This window comes from Apis mellifera, linkage group LG7 (genome assembly GCF_003254395.2).
Source record: "Apis mellifera strain DH4 linkage group LG7, Amel_HAv3.1, whole genome shotgun sequence".
NCBI classification, from domain to species: domain Eukaryota; kingdom Metazoa; phylum Arthropoda; class Insecta; order Hymenoptera; family Apidae; genus Apis; species Apis mellifera.
The window spans coordinates 2,965,857-2,981,614 of NC_037644.1; the positions used below are offsets into that span (position 1 = coordinate 2,965,857).

At 40.3% G+C, this 15,758-nt stretch overlaps 3 protein-coding genes across 10 annotated transcripts; 1 reads left to right on the plus strand and 2 right to left on the minus strand.

Moving 5' to 3' along the window:
• The first annotated feature begins 190 nt into the window (after positions 1-190).
• LOC726210 (myogenesis-regulating glycosidase) lies at positions 191-12,068 on the plus strand. 4 transcript variants are annotated; one of them, XM_016912973.2, is made up of 11 exons: positions 191-421; positions 2,968-3,254; positions 3,697-3,903; positions 4,028-4,315; positions 4,401-4,498; positions 6,493-6,710; positions 7,755-7,891; positions 9,228-9,446; positions 9,515-9,625; positions 9,688-10,683; positions 10,793-12,068. In XM_016912973.2, exons 1-11 carry the CDS (start codon positions 377-379, stop codon positions 11,697-11,699), a joined length of 3,513 nt encoding a protein of 1,170 aa, XP_016768462.1. In that variant the 5' UTR covers positions 191-376; the 3' UTR covers positions 11,700-12,068. The 4 variants fall into 4 exon arrangements, with proteins under 4 accessions (XP_016768462.1, XP_016768463.1, XP_026297732.1 ...); XM_016912974.2 differs by lacking the exon at positions 3,697-3,903 and having other exon boundaries at positions 267-421; XM_026441947.1 differs by lacking the exons at positions 191-421; positions 2,968-3,254; positions 3,697-3,903; ... (1 more) ...; positions 4,401-4,498; positions 6,493-6,710 and adding an exon at positions 7,546-7,649.
• LOC102656548 (nucleoside diphosphate kinase homolog 5) lies at positions 4,504-7,782 on the minus strand. 4 transcript variants are annotated; one of them, XM_026441951.1, is made up of 4 exons: positions 7,669-7,782; positions 5,202-6,059; positions 4,997-5,135; positions 4,504-4,892 (listed from the first exon to the last, which is right to left on the minus strand). In XM_026441951.1, exons 2-4 carry the CDS (start codon positions 5,985-5,987, stop codon positions 4,564-4,566), a joined length of 1,254 nt encoding a protein of 417 aa, XP_026297736.1. In that variant the 5' UTR covers positions 5,988-6,059; positions 7,669-7,782; the 3' UTR covers positions 4,504-4,563. The 4 variants fall into 4 exon arrangements, with proteins under 4 accessions (XP_026297736.1, XP_026297737.1, XP_026297738.1 ...); XM_026441952.1 differs by lacking the exon at positions 7,669-7,782 and having other exon boundaries at positions 4,504-4,674; positions 4,804-4,892; positions 5,202-6,470; XM_026441953.1 differs by lacking the exon at positions 7,669-7,782 and having other exon boundaries at positions 5,202-5,594; positions 5,742-6,467.
• Positions 11,700-15,758, minus strand: LOC100578177. Of its 2 annotated transcripts, XM_026441949.1 has the most exons (6): positions 15,667-15,758; positions 15,230-15,325; positions 14,922-15,145; positions 14,150-14,798; positions 12,524-12,883; positions 11,700-12,414 (listed from the first exon to the last, which is right to left on the minus strand). In XM_026441949.1, the coding sequence occupies exons 2-6, from the start codon at positions 15,254-15,256 to the stop codon at positions 12,079-12,081; spliced, it is 1,596 nt and encodes a 531-aa protein (XP_026297734.1). In that variant the 5' UTR covers positions 15,257-15,325; positions 15,667-15,758; the 3' UTR covers positions 11,700-12,078. The 2 variants fall into 2 exon arrangements, with proteins under 2 accessions (XP_026297734.1, XP_026297733.1); XM_026441948.1 differs by lacking the exon at positions 15,667-15,758 and having other exon boundaries at positions 12,093-12,883; positions 14,150-14,368; positions 14,459-14,798; positions 15,230-15,583.

Here is a 15,758-nt window from a genome sequence, read left to right on the forward strand (position 1 = left end):
TTCCTTCTTTTTTCTTTTTTTTTCCTTTTCGCGTATATACATATATATACATATATATATATATTGGTGATACGTTTGCAAATCGATGTACGCGCTTGTATGCGTGTACCCCGTATATTATACATTGAACGCGGTCTCGGAAGATATCGCTAAGTGGTTTGCCGATATAAGGAACGGAAGATCAGTCTAAAACCACCTGTCCTCGAAGGTGGAGGCGCTCTGCGCTCCTCTTGAGAGAGTGGTGTTTCCGTTTTTTTTTTTTTTTTTTTTTTTTTTTTTTCTCTCGAATAAGTGTAAGTCTCTCTGGATCGATAATAATAAAATTCGAGGAGAGAGAGAGATCTTCGAGGGGTCTCGAAGGGGGGATCCTCGTACGATGGAGCGGTTGAAGAGGAAACGGAAGAGGGTCGACGGTCAGAAGGTGAGTTTTTTTTTCTTTTCTTTTCTTCTCGTTGAAGCGAAGGCGGTGGTATCTCGAGCGAAATGGGATATCGATAACGATTTTTAATAGGTTTTTATAATGGAACCGCGTTAAGACGGTGTTAAGATAAGAATCGTTCGAACTGGCGGTTTGATTTGCGAGGAAGAAAGGATTTTTTCGTTTTTTTTTTTAGAAGGGAGAAAGGAGAATCGTGATATTTTATGAAATGTGCATTTTCCTTTTTTTTTAACTATATCAAGTTATTACAATCGTGCGAACAAACCAATGTGTAACTTACGTAACTTTGACACTATTCAACAATTGACACATTGATTTACACCCAGTTTTAAATTTTATTCGTGTTATGCTTTTTTCGATCCATTTAAGAATAATATTGGTTGAGGAGTTATATTATTATATTTCTATCTAAAAATATATATATATATATTTATTGATCAATTTTGTAACGAGAATGATTGAATAATATTATTTTTTGATAAACGATGAAATCTATTAAAAATAGAAATACGTTATCGTAAATCATTTTTATTCGAGAAGTTTGCCTCTTCTTATCTTAATCGTTCTAAACTAAAGAACTTGCTTAGCCTCGCTAAGTAGTTAATTCGCTCTTCTTTTAAATTAAAAAAGATGTTCACGAAACAATTTTTAAAATGATAATAATAATATCAAAATCCCCCCCCCCCTTATTTTAATTTTCGAGCCATCTTCAATTTTCCGATTTTCATCTTGAAAAATACTCAAGTATTGTCACCAAAACACGAGAAACCATTGATTTTTATCAAAAAATAAAAGTTACATAATTTCTATTTTTCTTTGGAAAAATCATTGTGTAAATTAAGTTTGGAGAAACAAAACTGATTAAATTTGTCTTCGACAAGATGTCGATAACGTTACACTTTACCAAAATTAAACGCAAGGATAATAAATATCAGCATTTTAAAATTTAATTTTTATTAAATTTACAGAAGGCAGAACGCGTCAGAAAATATATATATATATATATATATATATATATATATGAACGGAGGAGAGGGGAGGAGGGGAGAAAATCGGATCGAGTTCGAGCATTTCGTTCGGTAAAAAAATCGCTCCGGTTTCACAATTATAAATTTAATTTCGCGCGATGAATCGGCACACACGCGAAAGAATCGTGATAATACCACGCGAATGAGATCACCGGTTGCTAATTTTTTTCCTCATTGTTGCATACCAATTAAAATATCCTTCGAGATTTTAATACTGGGTTAAGAGCGGGAGAAACAATAGCTCGGCCGCGCCGGGAACAAAAAAGAAACGTATCGTATACAACACACACGCCTTTGTGATGGTGATTCCGCTCGTTGAACTCTAAAAATATTTACCATTTCGTTCGGTGATCGGCCTCGTTACGTCGCGATTAAACGGGCGAACGTGTCCTCTCGTCGAGAATTCGTCCAATCGAAACGAAAAAGATATCGGTATCGATACCGCCATGTAACGCGGGTCATGGATGCGATAGAGTCGACACGATTGTATTTTTATCGTACGTAAAACTACGATCTCTACTACGCTCCTCTTGTTTATTTATCGAACGAATCGTTCGTTTTCCATCGACAATAAACGATAACAAACGAACATCCAAGAAAAAAAGTCTTTCGTCTCCTTATCGTTGCCCGGTTTAAATACCGTTGTATACGCACTCCTTGGAATAGTTGCTCGAATCGTCGTCTCGTTCGAAAACCCTGTTCGTTGCTCCGTCGAGCGTAAACAAGATATGGCTCCCCTTGATAGTTACCGACTACATTACCGACCGTGTACAGTTTGCGAATATACGTATATATAATATATGTATATATTCGCGTTGGAATGCAATAAACGTAACGTTTAAATTCCTTGATTGTTCCTATATTTGCTCGTGTCAAATATAGAAATCGTATCGTACACTAATATATAACATCTTTAATTACACTTAATTCGTTTACCATCCTCGATTATATCTTATATGCTTATACACGCTTCCGTGAGGATGTTTTTAAGGAATGGGGGATTTAGGAGAGTAAATCGCAATATACAACGTTCTTTAATCATTCGTTTACCCGACTATATCTGTATATTTATATGTACACGGATTTGTATATATCTCCGTGGGGATCTTTTTCAAGATTTTCCAGGAGGAGAGAATTAAGAGAGAGATATAAACAAATTGATAACACGATTATCAATTTTCATTATGTAATTCGGATATATGTATATAACATCGTTTCCGACGCTTTCGATAATTAATCGTAGCAACGTACAATGTTGGAAAAATAACGGGAGAGAGAAATGGAAAATCCAATTTCTTTTCCCCCCCACACAATTTGAATCGTTGGTTGGAGAAGACGTTCCACCTCGTTTTCACCGCGATCCAACCGATGCGGTGCCACGCATGACTTTAATCAACTTTAACTGGCCAACTCCCGCGATGCTATTCTTCCGATCGCCCCCCTCCCCCCTCCCACCTCCGTGGAACGCACATTCTCTCCATCCTTATTCTCTTTGCGCAGAAAGTATTGCTCTCCATCGTCGATCCCTGGGACGTGAGCGTGGCCAGTGTCGATCCAGTCGGCCTGGCAGAACGACGAGGCGTCTCCCTGTCGATCTTGGTGCCGCAAGAGGAGGGAAACACTGGCCAGGAACCATCAACGCCCGGTAGAACGGTCAAGATACCCTCGCCTTGGTACAAACCTGCCTACAACAACGCCGCCGACCGTTTTCCAACAACAAGTGGTCAAATCTTCGAAACGGGCCCCTCTTCCTCCACCTGGGTGGATCCTTGGCACTCTTCCAGCAGGTAAAAAAAAAAAAAATCTCGTCCCTCTCTCCTCGAAGTTGAGCAAAAAAAAGAATCGAAGGATTTGACTCTTGAGTGGAAATGAAAATTCTCGAGAAGAAAATATTTTTTTATTTCTTCTGTTATGTGAGAGAGGCGCCTTGTTGAGGCCGCCTACGCAACACGTTACGGTGTAACTATAGTAGAGTAGATTAATATCCTACTAGGTTGACATCCTCCTCTTCCAAGGTCCAATTGATCACACAGGTGTGAATTGACGCGCAAAATGATTCAACTTTAAAAGCTTTCAAAATTGTATGTAAATTAGAAGAGACACGTCAAAAAACGTGTACAAATATCGTGGTAATTAATTTAATGTCGTATAAAAGAAATTCATCAATTATCTTTCTTTTTCCATCGTTAAGCTTAACTTAACGACACGACTCTGAATCTGATTTCGAAGATCGGGCGGAGGAGGGCAGCACGGTGCGCCGGAAGCGGCGCAAAAGCCGATAAGAAAGAAAGGGCCGAACGAAAGGCGGAGGAGAAACGGTGGGCTGCGTAGAATCGCGGACGGCGATGGATTAATAGGCGCGCTGCCGGAAATCACGTGCGATGATTTCGACGGTGGAACGGTTGCGAGAGTCCGTTTCGAGGAGGATCGTCCTAGGTGAAGAGAACTACTTCTCGTTTCATTTATTTTTCCAAATACGAACGAAAAATACATCGAGAACGAGGCTCGGAATTATTTTCTAATTTTTCCTTTCTTTCTCTTTCTCTTTTTTTGAGCGTAGGAGCTCCACTTGGGGATCGCAATTGAACGAGATAAATCGTGCAAAGCGTAAATTGAATGATAATAAGTCCTTGTCGAGCACGATTCACTTGCTGAGCGTGAGTCATCTCGGCAGTTATAATCCGACGGACGAGAAGGAAAAACTGTTGCAAACGAATTGCAATTCCCTGGTGGATGGAAATGTAGAGGAAAAACGTCGCGCTTCGATCAAAGAGAACGAAACGTTGGGCCACGGTTATTTCGAGGACGAGGAACTTGTGAACGTTGTGCAAGATTTAGTGATTTCGAGGTATATATATATATATATATGTTTATTCTCGCGACTGTCGCGACGCGTGGCGGGAGATTATCACGTGACTCTCTCGTTTCGCAAGGTATAGTCCTGTTTTGAGCGGGGCGCGAAGATCGATCAACAGAAGAACGCCATGTCAACGCTCTTACGACGAATCTCGGAAGGAAACGGCCGCAGCGGGTGAGTAAATGTTATGTTAAAATTTAATTTATCGATACAATAAAGAAGAAAAAAATTATAAAATATCACGTTGGGATCATGGCGAGCTCGAGCGGCAGTTTCGGTTTGTTAGGATTGTTCGTGATCAGCCAATTGGCCAGCCATAAAACGGGATCCGCGGGTTTCAATTTGCAACACTGTGAAATCGAACCGTTGTTTAACAATTGGCCAATCATCAACCCTTTCGTTAGAAAAGAAAACTTAATCTTTCTCGAGCCCATTTTAAAATTTGAAGTTAAAATTTTGAAAAAGTCTCTCCCTTTTACCATAGACAGAGCTTCCACGAGTACAGGGTTGAGCACTTCCCATAAATAATCCTCCGCCATTTCGTCCTTCAACAGAGGCTCCACTATGACTGTGCGATATAAAAATATGAAAAAGTTTCTCCGGAATGAAATATTAGAAACAAATTTAAACTCGATCGAGCCAATTTTTGTTTCGAGAAAAATAAATCCTTACAATCGGGGAAGAAAAAGTGTATCTCCTTCTCGGCACATTCCCGAGTGTCGCTTCCGTGAACTGCGTTCTTAAAGTCATCCCCTCTTCTCCCGTACCTCGCTCTTATGCTATCCGGATAATACAAACGGGCTTCCGCCACCTGAAAAAGTAAAAAAATTGTTTATTTACTAAACAACACGCGCGATTTTTCAACGTCAGAGGTCACCTTGGTCGGGCCCATGAGCAATTTCCACTCGTGGATGGCGTTCTTCTTGCCGAGCACGTGCACGACAATCGGCCCGGAGGCCATATAGGCGACCAAATATGCGAAGTTCAGCTGGCCGTATTTATCTGAATAAAATTCGGACACCTGTTCCGGGGTGAGCTGGAGCCAACGGGTTTGAAAAATTTGGAAACCTTCTTCCCGCACTCGACTCTCGATCTCCTCCCTGTACACTAGCGCCTCCGGCTTGATGATCATCAGTGTGCACTCGATGTCGACCCTCTCCACCTCTTCCACCTCCTCGTCCTCGATGCACGGCTGGTAGGGGAACGGCGGCCGCCACTCCTCCTCCCCCTCGCCCAAGTACTCGTAGCCTCGTGACGTGACGAATTTGTACTTGGAAGGGGGAAAAAAAGGAGGAAAGGAGAAAGAAACAAAAGAGAAAGATAAGTTGGTGGATGTTGTTGTGATATTTGATACGATGATGTTGGTGAGAGAAGATTTTATGTAAAATCGAGAGAGAGAGAGAGAGAGAAGGTTTACTATTTTGGAAGAGCTGGTGAAGGAGCTGGTTAGCTGGGATCCTTTGGGTGAATCGTACGTGTATCTGAAGGTGGATTGAGAGGAGTCGGCGGGTGTCCACAGATCTTTGTCCGAGGCCGTGTCGTAGCTCGACGGTTTGGCGATGTCTTTGGTGGTGCGGTACGGTTTCTGACACTTTTTGAAAAGCATCACCGTCTCCACTTTCTTCTCGCCATCCTCCTTGCTCGCCTCGGGACAGTCGCACATCTCTCGGGCATCTAAGTTTCCTTTCCTTCTCCCTTCGTTAATTCTTCGTTAATCATCGGTCGAGATTAGGCACTTGGGATTAATTTTAAATTGCACAGGTTAATCGAGAAGGGAATATACGATATCGAAAACAAAATAACGATTTTCGAGATATTTATTCGTTTCCAGTGTTGGCAATGTTTAATACGATGATAGATTGATTACGATTACGAAATATTTGATCATCAGTTTTGATCGAACGATTAAATTGGATTAAACGAGATTAATTAATATATCGAGAATTAAATTCTACTTATTATTATTATTATCGTAAATTAAATCGGATTATAGCGATTAATTGTATTAAATTCTTTGATTTAACGATTTCATCCACTTTGTTCCTCTTAAGTTTATTTTTTATCGATAATTGATAAAATTAATTATATCCTCGAAAGGATTATCGTCGTTTGAGATTCGATAAAATAATTGTTATCGTGAACGAATATGATAAGATGAATTTTTCCAGATGCCTCGAATGCGGTGGAACGTAACGAGGATATATTTGTCACACGGGGTGTCACATCCGCGGACAAGATTACGAAAATTACAGAGGAGAAAAAAAGTGTGGGAGGGAGGGCGCCCGAAAGATCCGCGACACTGTACTCCACGCGTATACGTAAACCCAGCATCTCGATGCCTACCAATCTAGACGAGATGGAGGATCTTCGAATCGATAGGCAGAAGGTGAGTGAGAAAGTAAAAAAAAAAATAAAAAAAAAAAAAGAAACACGATACGTCTGTTTCTCTGCGAGATATATTCGCAAACGTATAACGTGGCTAGCATTTGCAAGTCAAACATCGTGTGTATCTTTTACCGTGAATAGTAATCGTTGACACATGTCGCGATTATCCGTTTAAAGATCGAAGATACGAATAAAACGAGATAAAAATCATATTTTTCCCCTCGAGAGAAAATTATTTCGTTTGAAAAATGTTGTTGAATTTTCCGTGTAACAAATGTGGCTATTTATTTTCTTGAAAAAAAAAAAAAAACATTGAATTGAACGCTGGAGAAATAAAATTGGAAATACGGTGATAAATTATCGTTTGTTTTTTTTTATTTTCGTTACGATATTTATTATATTGAATATAAAATTTATTTGAAAGCATGTATTGGGAAAACGAATTCTGAAGAGAATAAGATAAGAAGAAAAAAAAGTTCATTTATATGAATATCTATCGAGGGACAATGTTCACATGACTCATATTTATACAATTTCCTACTGGCTACTTTCAATCAAATTAACGAGATATAGAAGAATTTCGCGAATTAATTTTTCTACTTAATTTCGTATCAACGTGCATTTCTAATTATACATCACATTGTAAAAATATTCGTATATAAATTAGCTTGGTTAATTCGTATAAATTCCATTATTAATATTACATCAAATCTGGAAACGACGAGAAACATTACACAAAAAGAACGTACACCGAGCCGTTTCGTTCGTCGGTGTAAAAGCACGCGTCTGATTGCGTAATATTTACCATCCGTCAACCTATGCACCTTCGCTCTGCGCTCTACGTTTCCGTGAGAGTAGTTCTCGAATGCCGCTCGTAGCGACATCTCCTACTTTCCCGATTGTAGGACAATCGTCGCGCTCGTTCGTCGCTCGTTCCTAGGTGAAAAAAAAAAAAGTACCTTATCGCTCGTCCTCCCTGTTTTATCCTCGTCGTATCCTCGTCGAGCGTCATCGCGTTGATCACGAGTGGTCAAATTTTTCGCAGGGAACCGCCTCAAAGTTTACGAGATCGGAGAGCGACGACAGCAGCAGCGTGACGTTCAGCAACAGCGGTTCTACGCCCAATGGAAGTCCTCTCGGTTCTGAGACCGAGGAAGAAGCGAACGACGAAGAGTTGGCCAAGTGAGTGACAGACTAAAATCCTATCCTATCCTTCGAGATTGTTTTTAAACGATTTTTAATTAAAAAAAAAAAAGAAAAAAGAAAAGCAAAGAATACTTGAATATCTCAACTTTAGAGCGTAAATTTTTTTCTCTTCGAGATAATTTTTAAATTTAATTTAAAGGAAAGAATCGAAAGGAAAGAGAGCAGGAATACTCGTTTCGAGAATCTTCAATATCGATCGTACGGGCGTAAATTCTTCCTTTCTCTCCTCGAGTGTAGATTATTTTTTTAAACGATTTAATTCGAAAAGAATACTCGAATCTCAAATATCTCGACGTTCGAGCGTAAATTTTTTTCTCTTCGAGATAATTTTTAAATATTTAATTTAAAGAAAAGAATCGAAAGGAGAGAGAGAGAGCAGGAATACTCGTTTCGAGAATCTTCAATATCGATCGTACGGGCGTAAATTCTTCCTTTCTCTCCTCGAGTGTAGATTATTTTTTTAAACGATTTAATTCGAAAAGAATACTCGAATCTCAAATATCTCGATGTTCGAGCGTAAATTTTTTTCCCTTCGAGATAATTTTTAAATTTAATTTAAAGGAAAGAATCGAAAGGAGAGAGAGAGAGCAGGAATACTCGTTTCGAGAATCTTCAATATCGATCGTACGTAAATTCTTCCTTTCTCTCCTCGGGTGTAGATTATTTTTTTAAACGATTTAATTCGAAAAGGAGAAAAATAAAAGGAAGAAGGAAGAATCGCCCCGTTTCGAATACCGATGATCACGCGTAAATTCACCGTTTTTACCAGTTGAAACCAGTATCGTGCGTTTGGTTGGCGTACGCTCGCCGCGAGAGGATCGCCTTTGGATTCGACCTTTATATCGCTTCAGGGTTATCGCAACACGAATACGATCGAGCGTGTTTCCCAATCGTCATATATAATAGCCAGTCGGTATTCGACCATTAAACGCGCAAACAGATTTCCGCGCAGTTGCGTGTTTCGCGCATCGTTTTCTCCATCCATATACAATTTACGATGCATACTTGGCGACGTTGATAAAGTGATTATTCGCTCGCGAGATTTTGAGCCTTAAACCCCTCGCTCCCCTCGTCCCCTCGCAAAAAAGTTTCTTCGTACATTTTTCTTTCGAGATCTTCGAGCAATCTTACACGGTTTCGTTCGCGTTAGGAAAAATGATCCCGAGATACGACGTCGACAGTGCAGTGTCCCTTCAAAGGTAAAAAAAAGAAGGCTTTGTTTTTCGATTCGAATCTAGTTTTAGTAGTCTTTTTATTTTTCTCTCTCTCTCTCTCTCTCTCTCTCTCTCTCTCTCTCTCTCTCTCTCTCCAGAGTACCGTTGCAAGCTCCCCCTCGAAAGAAGAGCAGACAGATGTCGTCGATGATGAGCCAAAAATTGGGCAACGACCCGATGGAGTTGTCCGGCGGGCAGAGCGCTACCTCGACCATAACGAGCGTCAACAGCATCAGCAGTTTGCTCAAGGAGAAACTCCAGTTGTCCATTCCTCAAGCTCTGCGCAGCAGCAAGAAGAGGCAGAACGCGGATTATCGGTAAACCGTATTTTTCAATTACAATTAATCACTCGATCACCTAATCCATTTAATTATTATTTCTACAGTCTACGCGCTTTCGTCGGGATATTGTTCCTCTGCGTCGTTTTCCTCGTTGGATTCGCGCACATTTATTACACCCAACACGTCCTCCAACGGGCTTATTTCGACAAATTTAGGTACGTATATATAACAACATCGATTTTTCGATTCGAATAGAGATCATATATATATTTTCCAGGTTCAACAAGAATCAACGTGTGATGCACGTGTACAGCGGGACGGGAGTGGAGGTGATATCCGCTCGACTGGGGGAGGGGATATCCGCGGACACAGGGGTGTTCCCTTGCCTGTCCCATTACCAGAGGGAGGACTCGGTATGCCTGGAGTGGCTTCAACAGGCCCGTTTGTACCTGTCCCACACCAAACACCCGGACATGCACTGCTACCACGTGACCTGGCAGAGCCTGAGCTCGCATTACAACCCGAGAGATTGCTTCGATTGGTCGGCGAAGAGGGGCCATTGGTACGGTGGTGGGCAGGTCCAGAACATGCCCTACCCCCTGGAGCGTGGCCGCCTCGAGCTGAGCCCGTTCATCACGGGCGACATAGGCAAACACCCGTTCGGCAACGTGCTGAAGAGATACTTCTTGAACTCGAAGGGGGCGACGATACTCATCGACCCGGAGACGCCGCTCTACGTTTCCATCAGGGCGAACAGGACCAATCACTTTTGCCTCGAGGCCAAACACGACGCGTTCGCCTACATCAATTACCTAACCCCTTATCCCCAATTGAACTACACCATATGCGCCGGGGACAACATGAAGAATTTGCACTCGTCGATGGCCGAGAAGTCGTTGTGGGACGGCCTCAAGCCGGACGAGCTGTCCGCCGTCCACTCTCTCCTCACCGAGCCTGTATGGCAGATATCCCCCACCAGCGAGCCGGCCGTTTACAACTACACCGAGGACGTGATCGCTCTGCCGTTCCTGCGCCAAGGCCACGTGTTGCTCAGCGAGGAGTGGCAACCGAGCGCCGGCGACTTCGCCCTTGACGAGGAACGCTTCCCCTCCATGGAGGAGACTATCAATATCATTCACCGTAGAGGGTTCAGGATCGTGTTCACCGTGCAACCGTTCATATCCACCGAGTCGATCAACTTCAAGGACGCCGTGTCCAACAGACTGTTGATATCCGAGAGAGGCAGCGACCCGAGAATACCCGCCCTCACCAGGTAAAATTCTACGTGTTCCAATAATTTCTATATAACAGATTCTTCTGTTCCACTTCTCTTTTAAATTATACAACAAGGAAAGATTGAAGATTTGCTTTTAACGATGCAGGTACAAGCAGAGTAACAGCATAGGCGTGCTCGACATCACGAACAACAAAACTCTTCCCTGGCTGCAATCCAAGCTGGAAAGTTTGATCACCAAGTACCACGTGGACTCGTTCTACCTCGACCTGGGCACCGCCCAGGACATGCCCCACTACTACAAATGCGGCCAGCCGTTGATCAACCCGGATCATTACAAAACCATGTTCACGAGGTCGATATTGGGATCGGTTCCCGTGATCGGCGTCTCGGGGGCGATCTCCAGGCCTCGAGCCCCCGTCTTCGTCTCCCTTCCCCCGTTCTCCTCCTCGTGGAAGGCGATCAAGACCGTGATACCGACGATTCTCACCTACGGTATACTCGGTTACCCGTTCATCATGCCGGGCGCGGTCGGCGGGGACGTGGCCCTCCCCATGTCCGACAACAACCCGGACAACGACTTCGAGGTGAGCCTGCCCGACAAGGAGCTGTACGTCAGATGGCTGCAACTGTCCACCTTCCTCCCCGTCATACGTTTCACCCATCTGCCGAGCAAATACTCGGACGATTCCGTGCTCGAGATAGCGAAGAGGTTGACGAGCCTCAGACAGAAAACGGTCACTCCTCTTCTCAAGAAATACGCGAACGAGACCCTGGACACCGGCCTGCCCATCATACGACCTTTGTGGATGCTAGACCCGACCGATCCCGCTTGCCTGGTTGTCTACGACGAGTTTTCCGTGGGGGAGGAGCTGATCGTCGCCCCCATCCTTCACTCCGGGAGCAGGCAGAGGGAGATCTACTTGCCTGCCGGCGTTTGGAGGGACGGGATCGACGGTAGCCTGAGGAAGGGCTCCAGATGGATCCACAATTACAGGGTTGCCGAGGACAAGGTCGCGTATTTCGTCAAGATACCTGACAACACGAGATTTTAATTTTTTTTTTTTTTTTTTGTACATAGAAAATTTTCCGAGAAACAATATCACAGAGATGGGCGACGAAGATATATGTATATATATATATATATATATATATATATATATATAAATATATATATTGAGAAATATATTATATTTATTTTACTTTATATCGCGTATGTTTTATTACTAATAAAATGTCACGATGTTCCAAGCGATGATCGAGTAAAATTCGATAAAAAAGAGAATACATAGAAGAACGTAACAAGCTAACAAGTGTTAAAAAGATGTCGAATACTAGCGTAGATTCGAGCATGATATTTGTTATCCTTTACCAAAGATCTTTGCTTAGGAGAGAAGAAAAAAAAAAAAAAAAAAAAAAAAAAATATCGATCAATCACGTCCCTAAATTCTGCTTCTCCTCGTGTTGCTGTTGCTGCGGTTGTCGCTCCTCGGATCGTTGCTCGACCGTGTTCGATTGAAACGCGAGCAGAGACTCCCTCGGCGAATACTCGTCCAGAAACTTTTGAAGATCGCACAGTTTCTTAAACTCGTTTTGAATGTGCTGCATGTGCTGCCACCGAAGGTTTTTCAAACGCTTTATGCATTCGGCAGGTGTCTCGTGATGGCTCGACACGTCCTTCGTGAACAATTCGTAGCAATCGCCTCGAAGAGCGCGTACTATCTCCACAGAGTATCCTTGCTCCGTTAATTCTCGATTCGATTCTGTATTCTGAAAAAGAAAGGAGATGATAATAATAATAAGAAGAAAATTCGAAGAAAATAGAAAAGTGACAATAATTTAAATTCATTTTCGTATTCCATTCGGGATGAAGAAGAACCTTTTGCTGGCCCGGCGAAGTGGCGAATTTCTTGCTTAGAACCCGGTCGATTAGGCCAATGATGTAACTTTTAGTCGCTCGAAGATTAAAATCAGGATTCAAATCCCCTCCTGCGTACGTGTTCTTCCTATTCGGGATGTCTTGCTCCTCGTCCTTAACGGCCAACTCGCAATACGAGCTGTCCTCCCTCGTTTCCTCCGTGTTGCTGGTCGATTCTTTTCCAGGGCTGCAAGGAGAGTCTTGCCGAGTGGTGGATCGCTGGCACGGTTTGCACATCGGTCGCGCGTTCTCGTCTTCTTTTGGCAACTCTTCCTCCTTCGTGTAATCGTTCGTGTCGATTGCCAAACTTTTATGCTTCGGCTGGAATGGAAATATTTTCGAACGAAATTCATTTTTTATTATTAAATTCTGAATATTCATAAGATCGATATCATTGATGATCAATAGATTTAATAGAAAAGAATGGATTTACAATTTCATTTCAATTAAATATAAAATTTTTAAAAGTGAAGGAAAAGAAATAATTAAAAGAATAATAATTGGAATTACTGTTTAAATAATTTTTTAATAATAATAAGTTTGAAAATTTATTTATAAATAAATCTAAAATAATATGAACTGTTAATGTTGAAATTATAATAATGATTATTATTATTATTCTATATTATGGAATGAAATTAAGTTATTGAAGTTATATGATTGTTGAAATGTAAATATAAATCATGTAGAAATTTTAATAAATAATATTTATAATATTAATTTTAATAAAAGTTTATCAACTTTATATTTGAAGCTTAAATTCAATGCACTATTTTGCCATATTAAAATTTATTTAGAATAGATTTTAAATTTAAATTTTTAATTAATAAAGGAATTTCTAAATGTGAATGATTAAGTGATGGATAAAAATTTAATCATTCAAGAGATGATTGATTAAATTTAAAGTTTGAGAATTTATTTATAAATAAATCTAAAATAATATAAACTGTTAATATTGAAATTATAATAGTAATTATTATTATTCTATATTATGGAATGAAATTAAATTATCAGCATAGTATGAATTTGATTGTTGAAATGTAAATATAAATCATATAGAAATTTTAATAAATAATATTTATAATATTAAGTTATTAATTTTAATAAAAGTTTTACTTTAAGATTGAATATTAAATTCAATTCACTATTCTGCCATATTAAAATTTATTTAGAATAGATTTTAAATTTAAATTTTTAATTAATAAAGGAATTTCTAAATCTGGATTTCAAGAAATGATTGATTTAAATAATATCATTCATTTAGAAATTAATCTTTCTAAAATAATAAAGATTAAAAAAATTATTCTATTTAAAGAAATTATTGATCCAATAGATGAGATTGAGTTTCAACAATAATATGAATCTGGATAGTCGTGGTATTGATATTAAACCTAAAAAAAAATTGTGAAAAAAAGGTTATTACACCAATAAATATTATAATAAATTGAATTTTTAGTCATTTAATAATAGACCAGTAATTAATAGATATCAATGAATAAATCTTGAAATAATTCCAAATATTGCCCCCATTGAAAGGACATAATGAAAATGACCAACAACATAATATGAAAGGAAAGAAATACTCGCCAATTCTTCCCCGTTATTTTTCGAGGTTTGCGAGGCACAACCCTTCAAGATGGAAAGTTTATTCGGCAGCGGATCGATTTTCTTTTTCCCTTGCACGTTCCGATTTTCCTCCCCTCCTTCCTCCAAATCCATCTTCTTCCTGTTCCCGTGCTTCCCGGCCAAGTTGAATCTCAATCTCCCCCTCGTGTACAACAAGTCGGCGTCCTCGTGGTCGCCCAACTCGTGTTTTACATAAAAAAGAAAAAAATCACGTTCGTCAATCGTCGAGAAGGAAAGACGTTTTTCAAAACGTTTCGATTTTTCAATCACCTGATGATGCTCGTCCCTCATGTAATAACTCTCCTTCTTGTAACTATTCTTCATCGATCTAGGATATTCGTAGCATATATTGTCGTTCTCACCCGAGTGCAATATATTCTTCATGATCGAGTGCACCTGATCCTGCTCGATCCTGCAGGATTGGCGTCGATGACTGTTCGGCTGCCTTTTCCGCGAGTGATAGTGAGCGTACGCTGATCCGTTGCAACCCGACACCCCGTACAACCTCGGCGATAAAGTGTTGCTCTGCGACTTCTTGAACGTTTGACTCGTTGGATTCGTCAACAAATTCTCGTACTCGTTCAAAACGGCGTCCATATTTTTGGAACAACTGGTAAAAGAAAAAGAAAAAATAGAGAGAGAGAAAAAAAAAGAAATTCTAATATTTGTAGAAAATAATTAAAAATTATTATTATTATTATTATTATTAAGCGAGAGAACGCAACAACGTTACTTTGTTCTTCCCATCGAATATTTCACGGTTTCAGGAGGGCAATGACAAGAAGGACAGTGTTGCACTTGATCTTTCGCTCTTCTCACGCGTCTCCTTACCAAATCTGGCGGTATCTCGGATCGTGGTTGATTGCATTTTAGACAACGTTTCAGATCGTGATACGATTCCACTTGTTTCCGTCGTTCTTCGTGATATCTCTGCGTCGGGCAACATTCTTCGGTGTCCTGGAAGAATAACTCGTTTGTTACTTCGTCCCGACTTGCGAGATTCATGGATATAGAAAAGGGGGAAGAAAAGGTGGACCTAACCGTTTCTGTATCTTGTCGGTCCATCATCTTGCTGTCAAAACCTTCCGTGGAATTTGCACCTTCCCACGTCCCGGATAATCCGGATTTCAGTAATATCTAATTGACCTTCGTTCATAATAAATTCTGCTTTTCCATTGGAAAAAATTAGCGAAAGGAAAAGGCGAGAAAGTGTAGAGAGGATAAAGGTTGTTGGTTTTGTATATAGTACGAAAGTCACGGATCAAACGTGTGCTGAAAAAAAAAATTGACTCGCGCCGTTTCCTCGAGAATTAAACGCCGAGGTAGGCGCTGGAGAATAATGGATACAAGAAAAGAAATTAATTTTTTGAATAATTTGGAAATAATCGGGGGGAATAAATATGAAGAAATTTTCGCAGGATAAATGTCGGGAAACAATTTTTTCCTTTTTTTTTTTAAAATAAACCTATATCTCTTACCTTATCACGTGTTCGTGACGATATGTCATCAGCAGATCACTTGTCATAATTTGAACAAATATATTATATCCGTGTGTACCACTGGATTTCTA

Excerpts from the sequence above, each read along its gene's own strand:
- LOC726210 (XM_016912973.2), top strand. The coding sequence starts at position 377 with ATGGAGCGGTTGAAGAGGAAACGGAAGAGGGTCGACGGTCAGAAG. Across the intron at positions 6,711-7,754 it reads TTCGAATCGATAGGCAGAAG|GGAACCGCCTCAAAGTTTAC; the intron begins GTGAGTGAGAAA and ends AATTTTTCGCAG. Across the intron at positions 10,684-10,792 it reads AGAATACCCGCCCTCACCAG|GTACAAGCAGAGTAACAGCA; the intron begins GTAAAATTCTAC and ends TTAACGATGCAG.
- LOC102656548 (XM_026441951.1), bottom strand. The coding sequence starts at position 5,987 with ATGTGCGACTGTCCCGAGGCGAGCAAGGAGGATGGCGAGAAGAAAGTG. Across the intron at positions 5,136-5,201 it reads TGCTCATGGGCCCGACCAAG|GTGGCGGAAGCCCGTTTGTA; the intron begins GTGACCTCTGAC and ends TTACTTTTTCAG. Across the intron at positions 4,893-4,996 it reads ACACTTTTTCTTCCCCGATT|TCATAGTGGAGCCTCTGTTG; the intron begins GTAAGGATTTAT and ends TATATCGCACAG.
- LOC100578177 (XM_026441949.1), bottom strand. The coding sequence starts at position 15,256 with ATGATGGACCGACAAGATACAGAAACG. Across the intron at positions 12,884-14,149 it reads AAAATAACGGGGAAGAATTG|CCGAAGCATAAAAGTTTGGC; the intron begins GCGAGTATTTCT and ends TTTCCATTCCAG. Across the intron at positions 12,415-12,523 it reads CTTCGCCGGGCCAGCAAAAG|AATACAGAATCGAATCGAGA; the intron begins GTTCTTCTTCAT and ends TTTCTTTTTCAG.